The sequence below is a fragment of the Dromiciops gliroides genome, chromosome 1, assembly GCF_019393635.1.
Source record: "Dromiciops gliroides isolate mDroGli1 chromosome 1, mDroGli1.pri, whole genome shotgun sequence".
NCBI classification, from domain to species: Eukaryota; Metazoa; Chordata; class Mammalia; order Microbiotheria; family Microbiotheriidae; genus Dromiciops; species Dromiciops gliroides.
Window position 1 is genome coordinate 672,772,179 of NC_057861.1, and position 10,820 is coordinate 672,782,998.

At 47.7% G+C, this 10,820-nt stretch overlaps 2 protein-coding genes across 2 annotated transcripts; both read right to left on the reverse strand.

The window, feature by feature from the left end:
* Positions 1–605: 605 nt before the first annotated feature.
* On the reverse strand, positions 606–2,758 carry LOC122734394 (kelch-like protein 9). The gene has a single exon (XM_043975197.1). It carries the CDS (start codon positions 2,619–2,621, stop codon positions 663–665), a length of 1,959 nt encoding a protein of 652 aa, XP_043831132.1. The 5' UTR covers positions 2,622–2,758; the 3' UTR covers positions 606–662.
* Positions 2,759–2,856: 98 nt separating this feature from the next.
* On the reverse strand, positions 2,857–3,728 carry LOC122734395 (testis-specific gene A8 protein-like). The gene is made up of 2 exons (XM_043975198.1): positions 3,597–3,728; positions 2,857–3,343 (listed from the first exon to the last, which is right to left on the reverse strand). The coding sequence occupies exons 1-2, from the start codon at positions 3,695–3,697 to the stop codon at positions 2,959–2,961; spliced, it is 486 nt and encodes a 161-aa protein (XP_043831133.1). The 5' UTR covers positions 3,698–3,728; the 3' UTR covers positions 2,857–2,958.
* Between the last annotated feature and the right edge of the window lie 7,092 nt (positions 3,729–10,820).

Here is a 10,820-nt window from a genome sequence, read left to right on the forward strand (position 1 = left end):
TAAGGCTTGCCTTTTATACTGACATCACTATTTCTGCAATTCACCATTTCTGGTCTGAGCAACTTCCTCTGCTTGGAATGTATCTCACCTACCTAGTCAGGTGGGCTGAGAGAGAAGGCCAAAAGACTGAAATGAACAGAGGGAAGCAGGTGATCCCAAACTGCCTCCTTTGAACAACTAGCAGTCACAAAACAAAGGGGAGGCTTCCCCCCACCACCCCCCACAAGCACACACAACATGGCCACACATAAACCACACCCCACTGTCAAGGTGACTCTCTGGGCTTCCTCCTGCTATAAGCTGGACCCACCTATAAGCCTCCCACCCAACACACAGTCATACAAAGTCGGGGTGCACACAAATGAAACATCTGCTAGAGACAATACCTTGCTTTTTCATCGGCTAGACATTCAGCCCTGGAGAAGAGACATTTAGGATGCTTTTGTTCAGCACAGATAAGCATTCTACAACACGCAAAACATCACAAATGACGCCATTTTCGGTCACTGTACCAATTACAGTAAGCTAAGCTAAGAACTAGTAAAGAACAACATCGACGTTAAAGGGGCATCCCACGCCCCACCCCACCCCACCCCACCCCCCGCACCCCCACCTCCCAGAGCCGGGGAGGCCCACGTGAAGTGAAAGCAGAGCCCCGGCTTTTAAGGGGCCGAAAGAGGCGACTCTCGGGAAGGGGAGCCGGTGTTTTCCTCCGGAGGAAAAACCGTCAGGGTGCAGGCCCGGATACCCCCCAGGGATTCGGGCAGGTCAAAGACTTTGTGCCACTCATCCTTCTCGGGATCATATTTCTGGACGATTTCCACCATACAGCGGTTATTCCAAGAGTACCCCCCCACCACATAGATCTTATCTTCGAACACGGCCACCCCCACATCACTCTGACCCCTCAGCATGGCGGCGATGGGGGTCCACTGGTCGAGGGCCGGCAGGTAGTATTCACAGCTGAGGACGTCGTCGTAATCGCTGGTCCCCCTGAAGTGGTTCCCCCCGATCACGTACAGCTTCTCTCCGACAGTACACATGCAGTGCAGCCCCCTGACCGTGGTCATGGGGGCCTTCTGGGTCCACTTGTCCGTGTCCGGGTCAAAACACATGAGCTCCTTCTGGAAAGTGTCGTGAGTGATCCCCCCCGAGATATACATCAGCCCCCCATAGACCGTGCCCGCGTGGCCGTAGTGGGGCTCGCTCATCTTGGCCACGTAGCTCCACTCGTTGAGGCGCGGGCTGTAGCACTCGACCGTGGCCAGCTCGCCGGCCGCGTTGCGGCCGCCCACGGCGTACAGGTGGCCCTTGAGGGCGCTCAGGTGGAAGAAGGTGCGCTTCTCGTTGAGGGGCGCCACCTGGATCCACCTGTTGGAGCGGGGGTCGAAGCGGAAGACCGTGTCCACGGCGGTCTTGCCCTTGGTGTCGTAGTTGCTCTGGCCCCCCACCACGTAGAGGAAGTTGCCAATGACGGCGATGCCGTGCTGGTAGCGAGGGGCGTCCATGGGCGCCAGGGCCTTCCACTCGTTGGCCTTCTCGTCGTACATCCTCAGCTCCTTGCTGACCACCAGCTGCTGCCGCAGCACCCCGCCCAGCGTGACCAGGTGCGTGCTGTCGGAGCGGATGGCCGTGCGCTCCGACTGCATGACGGGCTGCATGTAGGGCATCATCTGGTAGTTGCTGGCCTCGAGCAGCAGGTTCACGCAGGTGTTGTCGGCCCGCATGAAGTCCACCGTCTGCACGTAGTTGATCAGGTCCTGCGGCGACATGAGCGGGAAGCGGATGTTCTTCATGAGCTTGGGCGCCAGCTCCATGCGCGGCTCCTCGTGGCGCAGCCAGCGGCACGCGGCCTTGAAGAGCTCCAGCTCGCCGCAGTGCTTGAGGCTGTTGCTGGCCAGCGCCGCGGCCAGCCGCTCGAAGGGCAGCTTCTCGAACTCGCCGCTGTGCAGCAGCGCGGGGAAGTTGCGCAGGATGAAGTTGTTCACGTACTTGTCCACCTCCGTCAGGTTGTAGGTGTTGGCCAGCCGCCCCACCTCCACGCAGTTCTCCAGCGACACGCCCGAGATGAGGAAGACCTTGCAGAAGTCCAGGGCCGGCAGCACCTGCAGGAAGCTGGCCGCCTCCAGCGTGTCCTGCAGGTTGTCCATGGTCAGCGACAGCTTGGCCGTGTAGATGAAGTCGATGATCTTCTTCAGGCCCACCTTGTTCACGCCGTGCAGCTTGATGCACTTGAGGTCCTGCTCTTTCATGCCCCCCGTGAACATGGCCTTGAAGTAGTCGCTGGCCGAGGCCATCATGGCCCGGTGCACGGGGAACGCTTCATCGCCGTCGCCCGGCACCAGGCTCACGTCGCACAGCAAGCCCTCCCCGCGCAGCTGATCGAAGCCCCGCAGCACCACCGAGCTGTGCGTGTTGCTGCGGAAGAACCGGGTCGTGCCGGCCTTGGACGACTGCAAGTGGGCGGACACGCCCATCTCGCCGCCGCCGCCGCCGCCGCCGCCGCTGCCGCCGCTGCCGCCGCTCCCCAGAGACGCCTTCACGTGAGCCTCCTCGTCGGGCCCCAGGCACCGCTCGCCGATGGCCGCCAGGAGCTCCCCTCCGGGGCCGCAATGGTCCATCCCCCCGCGCCGCTGCCCTCGTCCGCGGAGGGCCCGGGACGGACGCTGCTGACGCCGCCGCCGCCGCCGCCGCTGCTGCTGCTGCTGCTCCGGGGCTCGGCGGGCTCGGCTCGGCTTCTCTGCGGGCGGGGGAGGAGGAGGAGGGGGGAAGGGAGGGGGCTGCGCCGCTCGCGCGCCCGCGGGCTCGGCTATGGGGGGGCGCGCTGAGGTTTGGGGGGGGGCTGGCGGGCTAGCGGCCTCCTCCCGAGGCCCCCCGCCTTCCGCGGCCCGGGCTAGGCCGCTGCGCCGCCCAGCCGGTCGCTCTTAGCCCGCCGCGGGCCTCGGGGGTCCGCGCGCCCTACCCTGCCGGGCGGTCCCTGGAGGTCTTCAGGCCCCGCCGGAGCTCGGCCCCCGGAACCCGGGTTTTCCTCCTCCGGCAGAGATCCCGGCCCTGGGCCCCCAGCCTGGGAGCCTCTGGTGCCGCTGGAGCCGACTCTGCCTCCGCTGCCGCTGCCAGGGCCGCAGCCGGGGCCGCTGTTGCTGGGGTTGTTGCCGGGGCTGGGGCCGCTGCTCTTGCTGGGGCGGCTGCGGCTCTGGCTGCTAGGGCGGTTGCGGCTGTGGCTGGGGCTGTTGTTGCTTCTGGGCTGCTGCTGTAGCTGGGGCTGTCGCTGGGACTGCTGCTGCTGCCGCTGCCGCTACCGCCTCTGCTTCTGCCGCTGCTGCAACTGCAGAGACTTAGATTTCTGGACGGGGACAACATGGAAATTTGTTTTGCTTGACTATGCACATCGGTTAAGGAGGGGAGGGGGAAGGGAGCGTAGTGTTTTAATTGGGGGGGAGGGCAGGTGGGAGGGAGAAAAAAATGCTTGGTCATTGAAAAATAAAATAATTTTTAAAAGAAAAATGGATGGAGATTCCTTTCGTAATTATGCATCAGGGATGAATGTTTTTTTTCTTTTAAAAAGTGTATCAGAATCTTATTTTTATATTACTTACATTCCCCAAGGTATCTTTTTCACCCTCCAGCTCTCAGCGTCTTTGTCTTTACAAAGAATGAAAAGAAAGAACAAATATTTATGTAAAACTAGCCAATACATCTACCTATTCATACCGGATACGGAGTGTTCTGAACACACCCATAACCCCCCCCTTCCCCCCCCAAAGAGGTAGCATCCTCCTACCTCTTCTTCCGAGCTAACCTTGTTCAAAAGAACTGCCTAGCATTACGGTGTTTTTAAATTGGGGGGGGGGTGTATCTTTACTGCACATACCTATTTCCCCTTTGTTACAAGCTTTTTTTTGTGAACACGAGTTCAAACTGACCAGAAACTGACAAAATGAGCAAATTATTTGGTGTGCAGCTCCTTTGAAAACACTTGCTATCTTTATCATTTCCCTTCCATTACCAAAAGCCACAATAATCCGAAATTTTTTTGTAAATATATTTAACATTTAGCTAGTGTAATCAAATCTAAAGTCAAGGACTGATAGATATCTCACAAGAATTTCTTAATCCAACAAAGGCAAAGTTTAAAGAAAAGATAGTGGTGTGTATAATGAATGAGTAGGGACAGCAGCGACAACCACAAGCATGTATTAAGGATTTATCATGTGTAAGGTAGTGTGCTAATTGCTGCGGATGTGAAGGTGGCTCTGAGGCTGTGAGCTCTTTTGAGCATGTGCAGCTTTCGAAGGTGATGTCATCCCCACCAGGAAGAGACTGTAGTGCTTGTTTGCAGAAAAGCATGGTGATGTGTAACAAGAGTGATCGGCTCCCTGATTTGGAGCATACACAGACATTCTCTAACTGTTTCCTGTCTGCTTACCACATGGGGAAGAGAAGCACTGTACTGGTTGACTGCAAAGCTGGAATTGGGGTTCATTCAAAAGACACTAAGTAGATAAAGAGAAGCCTAGTGCTCAGACCTGCCTGGCTGTGTTTAAGTGAGTGAGAGGCCTCAGGCTTTTGTGTTTCTGCACTAAGGTTTTACGGCCTATTCTCTTCCTTCTGTCTCTGTTGTGTCTAAGAGTGGGGGTGGAGAAGACACACTGGTACAGGAGTTTGAATCAATGCCACTAAAATTACCCTACTACCTCTCAGGGAGTAGGGGCAGATACAGCTGGCCGCTGGCAGAATGAGCCCAGAGTATCCCTACACATGTCTGGGAAGATGTAGCCAAATGTCAAAAGCTGCAGAGAAGTCAAGAGGGATAAAGATGGAGAATTATTAGATCTGACAATTAAAAGATCAAGGAGAGGAGATAAGACAGCTAACAAGGATGGTTTTTCAAGGATGAAGGAGACCCAATTGCCTCACAAAAAAAAAAAAAAGGACGAAGGAGACATGGGTGTGTTTATGGGCAACAGGAAAGGCGCTAGGATATGGGGAGTGATTGAAGATGAGAGAGAGAGATAGTGGAGGCAATCTGCTGAAGAAAGCTAGAAGAGAATATGAGAAATGATTTTTTTTTATTTTTTTGTTTAGTGAGGCAATTGGGGTTAAGTGACTTGCCCAGGTCACACAGCTAGTAAGTGTTAGATGTCCGAGGCCGGATTTGAACTCAGGTACTCCTAACTCCAGGGCCTGTGCTCTATCCACTGCACCACCTAGCTGCCTCCCTTTCACTGTTTCTTATGGAATAATATTATTTTATTACATTTATAAACTATAATTTGGGTCCTTTTCTCATTTTGTTTTTTTTTCTATTTCTCTAGGATAGAGGACTAGTAGTGGCAGTGCCTTGGGGCAGAGGCTATTCACAATTTGGTGATTTTAGGGGGCATAATTCTAAAGTGCCTTCCAGAATGTTGGGACCAATTCAGAGCACCAGTTCACTAATAGTTCACTACTAAGCCTACCTGTTACTCCACCTCCAACTCCTACCACCACCAAAGTCCTTCTAATATTTATCATTCTCTCTCCCTTTTTAATCTATGCCAGTCTAAGGAGTAAGAGCTGTAACCTCAGAATTGCTTTCATTTGCATTTCTCTATTTAATAGGGATTTGGGTCTTTATCCATATAACGACTATTTTTTTTTTCCTTTGAGAACAGCCTGTACGTTTCCTTTGACTAGAAGTTGAAGAATGGCTCTTATTCTTATAAATATGAATAAATTCCTTGTATATCTAACAGTGACTTCCCTGGTTCCCACTTCCTGAGGGCCAGGTATGTTACATTTCACTCCTCACCCAGGGTTTTCTGGTACCCTTAAGGATATCTGGGAATGTCTAGTCTTTCTGCCACTGGCTTAGACCCCTACCAATTGTGTTCCCTCAATTCAAGGGGTCTACTGTACCCCAGATCCTTTTAACCACTTAACACTCAGGTTAGCTTTTATGAAGGAATATTTATTTCAAAGGTATAGCAAGTATGATGGTATAAACATTACACACACACACACACACACACACACACACACACACACCCCACCCCCCAACACCTGAGGGAAGACATAATCCATCTTAACACCACCTTAGTGTCTGGGGAAGGGAGAGGTATTAAGGGAGAGGTATTAGGTTCACAGTTTAATTCAGTTCCTAAATAGCATAGTCCCACCCAATTCCAAGTCCAAAGCCACTGTCTCAGTACCCTGGCTCCTCAGGGCTTGATGCTGGACTAGCAGCAGCATTCAGCCCCTAATTCTGACTCCAAAGTCACTGTGGCCCATGAGACCTTGAGCTCATTACTCTGGGTCCAGAGATTCCACCGCCTACACCTAGAACTACAAAGGACAAAACAAAACAGACGCAACCCCCCAGCCCATTTGGGGTCCACAGGGCCCCACCCAGCATAGTCCCTGGTATACTGTCCCATTTGGGCCATTTTAAAGATGCAACCTGTTTTGCCTCTGCAGCCAATGGTAAGAGGCTGCTCTGTAGTATCTCCCAGGTGGGTGCCTCCCTTTCGGGCAGTAGTGTGCACTTAGTAATTGTTAAGAGCCAGCTCTGGGAAATAAATGCACACATGTTCGCATATATGTGTGCTACATATATGTGTATGCACATATATTATTGTTGGCTATAAATTCTACAGATATAAAGGATGTGTGGCACATAGTTTACAGATATTAACAAAATATATAATCTCTTTATTATGAATTCTATATAGCCAATTGATTCTCACAGAATACTTCATTGATTTTTGCTGACCTTTTGTATCTCTAGCCAATCTAAGGTTGCAATTCAACCACGATGTGAGAAATGGAGTTGCTTCCCAGTTAATTAACTGTTTTCCTAATAAAGTTATTAAAATTAATTTTGATATGGGAATCTACTATCAAACTATTTTTCATCCTTGTACAAATTATAGTAATTAAACTGAAACTTCTTGCAACTTCAGAACTGCCGAATATAATAGTACTATCTCTTCATCTTTTTGTATGGTGGTAGAGATTGGAACATTATTTGATTCAACATTCTTTTTTTTTTTTTAGGTGAGACAATTGGGGTTAAGTGACTTGCCCAAGGTCACACAGCGTGTCAAGTGTCTGAGGCCATATTTGAACTCAGGTCCTCCTGACTCCAGGGTTGTTGCTCTATCTACTGAGCCACCTAGCTGCCCTTTAACATTCTTATCTGTAAAATGCTAAAAATCGTTTAAATCAGTTTCATGTTTTAAAATTTCACCTAACACAGTGATCAACTGTGATGGACTTGGCTCTTTTCAGCAGTGCAATGATCCAAGACAATTCCAAAGAACTCGGTGGAAAATGTTCTTCATATCCAGTAAAAAGAACTGTGGGTGGCAGCTAGGTGGCTCAGTGGATAAAGCACCGGCCCTGGATTCAGGAGGACCTGAGTTCAAATTTGACCTCAGACACTTTACACTTACTAGCTGTGTGACCCTGGGCACATCACTTAATCCTCATTGCCCTGAAAAAAAAAGAAAAGAAAAGAAAAAGAAAAAGAAAAAGAACTGTGGATTCTGAATGCAGATTGAACTATACTGTTTCTACTTTTTGGTTGTTGTTTTTTTTCTTTTTTGAGGTTTTTTCCCTTGTGTTCTGATTCTTCTTTCACAACATGACTAATGCAAAAATGTGTTTGATGTGATTGTGCATATATAACCCATATCAGATTGTTTTCTGTCTTGGGGAGGGGGGAGGGAAGGGAGGGAGGGAGGGAGAAAAATTTGGAACTAAAAATCTTATGAAAACAAATGTTGAAAACTATCTTTACGTGTAACTGGAAAATGATAAAGTATTTTTATAATAAAAATAACAATAAAATAAAATTTCACCTAAATTATACAATTTTTTTCACCAAATCTTTATGGTGGTTAGTTCTTCATACAGCCAAGTAGATGGTTCTAATAAATCAAAATAATTTTAAAATGGTTTCTTCATGGTCTCTAGGGGGTGAAATGGATAGAGTGCCAGAGAGTCAGGAAGAACTGAGTTCAAATTCAGCCTTAGACACTTATTAGCTGTGTGACCCTGGGCAAGTCTCACTCAGCCTCAGTTTCCTCATCTGTAAAATAAGGATAATAATAGCACCTACCTCCCAAAGGTTGTTGTGAGGACCAGATGAGATGGTAATTGTAAAGTTCTTAGCATACTGCCGGGCACACCATAAATACTATATAAATGTTAGTTATTATTATCAGCAGCAGCAGCATTGTTTCTATCTGGTAAATGACATGTTTGCATATTGAATTATATATTCTAGTAATGAATTCCTTGGAAGAACATTAGTCATTTTAATTAAACGAAATGTCTTAAAATGCATCTGATTTAATCAGATCTTCATTTGGAGATTCATGCTTTCCAGTACCAATCTTTACATTTTCCAAAGCTTGTATGGTACATTTGCTTAATTTGTTGGTTTCTGAATGTTGGTGATCTTGGCTGCAATGCAGCTGAAAGTAACCAAAATTCTTCAAGAGTGCCCATCCTTAAAGCAAGGTCATACTGGAAATTAACATGCTCTGATGTCTTTGCCAAACCAGGGTAAAAAGGAGAATGAGGAAAATGCAGATATTATGTAGGATATGCAGCAGACAGATGGCAACAGCAGGTTGTAAAATATACACTGCCCATCTCAGTCCCAGTACTTGACCAGCTTTAATAATTTCAGGTTACAGTTTTTAGCTTGGTTTGAGTTTTATGAAATTGGTGATAACGACTTTGAAACTACTCCACAAATCCAGCCTCAGACACTTGACACTAGCTGTGTGACCCTGGGCAAGTCACTTAACCCTCAATGCCCCACAAAAAATCAAACAAACAAAAAACTGAAACTACTCCAGCCCTCCCCCCCCCAGCATTATATTAGCACCATCAGAACACAATGAAATTAAGTTCAATTTCAAAATGTTTATTATTAGAGCCACAATCATTTAAAGTAGACGATAATGTATTGAAAATGTGCTCTGCTGTGGTTGACACTAGTTCTCTTAATGCAGCTAATAATGTTGCTGGTGCAGGAGTTGATTAAAGTTGAAACTGGTTCCACTGAACAACGTGCTTAAAGAGTTCCTGAAAATTTAACAATTGGCTCCCTAAAAACTATACCAGCCAACTCCAACACACCACTGTTTGTTATCTATATGGAGACCTACCTGAATGAAACCTTGTGGAACACTAAGACTGATGAAGCCCATTCCACAGGTACATTCTTGAACTATGCATGGTAACCAATTAACCATATATAGGCAGCTAAGCAAGGAATCTTGCTAACACAGACAGAGGTGCATTCACCCTAGAGCAATTCCCCCAAATGTATCACATTCCTAGGTCACATGTGCAGGTCACATCCCCAGGAACACAACCAACATACTCTTTTTTTGTTGTTTTGTTTTGTTTTAGTGAGGCAATTGGGGTTAAGTGACTTGCCCAGGGTCACACAGCTAGTAAGTGTGTCAAGTGTCTGAGGCTGGATTTGAACTCAGGTACTCCTGACTCCAGGGCTGGTGCTTTATCCACTGCGCCACCTAGCTGCCCCCCAATATGTTCTTAAAGCAATTGACACTCATGTTGAATATGGAATAGCTGTTGCATTGAGATGTCCCACTGTCAAAAGTCATTGTCAAAGCCCTTAAGACCTACCACTTTGGGGAGCTTGGATATCCAAATTAGCTCTCTACTAAGAATAGAACTTCATTTTGTGCCACCTGTACACAGCAACGGGTTTAAGAATAAGACATCAGGGGCAGCTAGGTGGCGCAGTGGATAGAGCACCGGCCCTGGATTCAGGAGGACCTGAGTTCAAATCCAGCCTCAGACACTTAACACTTACTAGTTGTGTGACCCTAGGCACGTCACTTAACCCCAATTGCCTCACCCCCCCAAAAAAAAAGACATCATATGATACACCCTCAGGCAGCTGGGATAATTGAACAATGGAATGGACAGTAGCCAAATGGTCCAATTCAATGACCCCACTTTCAATAACCTGTGGAAGGGATCAGTAGATCATTTTCCTTTTCATTGTTCACCTTAACTCCTACATGCCTCAAAAGGGATCTCCTCCTTTAGCCCTTCTGTTGAAAACACATTTATCAGGGAGTGAAGAAGAGGGATTTCAACCAATTTCAACAGTGAGTGATCTCTCAGGGTCAAGATGGAGGAATAGAGGCAGCCAACCAGCTGAACCCTCCCAATGTTCCCCTCTAAACAATACAAGATTTAATGGCTTCCACACTGATTGGGCAAGATAGATTTCTATACACAACTGAGCATTCATGTATGTTCTAGAAGTCAGAGGAACTAGGATTATGACAAGAATGACATACCCACAAAAATTAATTATAATCCTTCAGGGGGAAAAACAGACATTTAATGAAAAAGAGGACTTTCAAGCATTCCTGATAAAAAGACCAGAATCGAATAAAAGGTTTGACTTTAAACACAAGACTCAAGAGAAGCATAAAAAGGTAAACATGAGGTAGCAGCTAGGTGGCACAGTGGATAGAGCACTGGCCCTGGATTCAGGAGGACCTGAGTTCAAACCTGGCCTCAGACACTTGACACTTACTAGCTGTGTGACCCTGGGCAAGTCACGTAACCCCAATTACCTCAACAAAACAAAAAAAGGTAAACATGAAAGAGAAATCATAAAGGATTCACTAAGTTAAGCTATTTACATTTCTATAGGGGAATATGATTCATGTAACTCCTAAGAACTTTGTCATTATTGGGGAAGTTACAAGGAGTTTACAAAAACAGAGAGCATGGGTGTGTGTTGATTATGTTGGTTTTGGGGGTAATTGTATCAGGAG

Excerpts from the sequence above, each read along its gene's own strand:
- LOC122734394 (XM_043975197.1), bottom strand. The coding sequence starts at position 2,621 with ATGGACCATTGCGGCCCCGGAGGGGAGCTCCTGGCGGCCATCGGCGAG.
- LOC122734395 (XM_043975198.1), bottom strand. The coding sequence starts at position 3,697 with ATGTATTGGCTAGTTTTACATAAATATTTGTTCTTTCTTTTCATTCTT. Across the intron at positions 3,344-3,596 it reads AAAAAGATACCTTGGGGAAT|AAATCTAAGTCTCTGCAGTT; the intron begins GTAAGTAATATA and ends GTCCCCGTCCAG.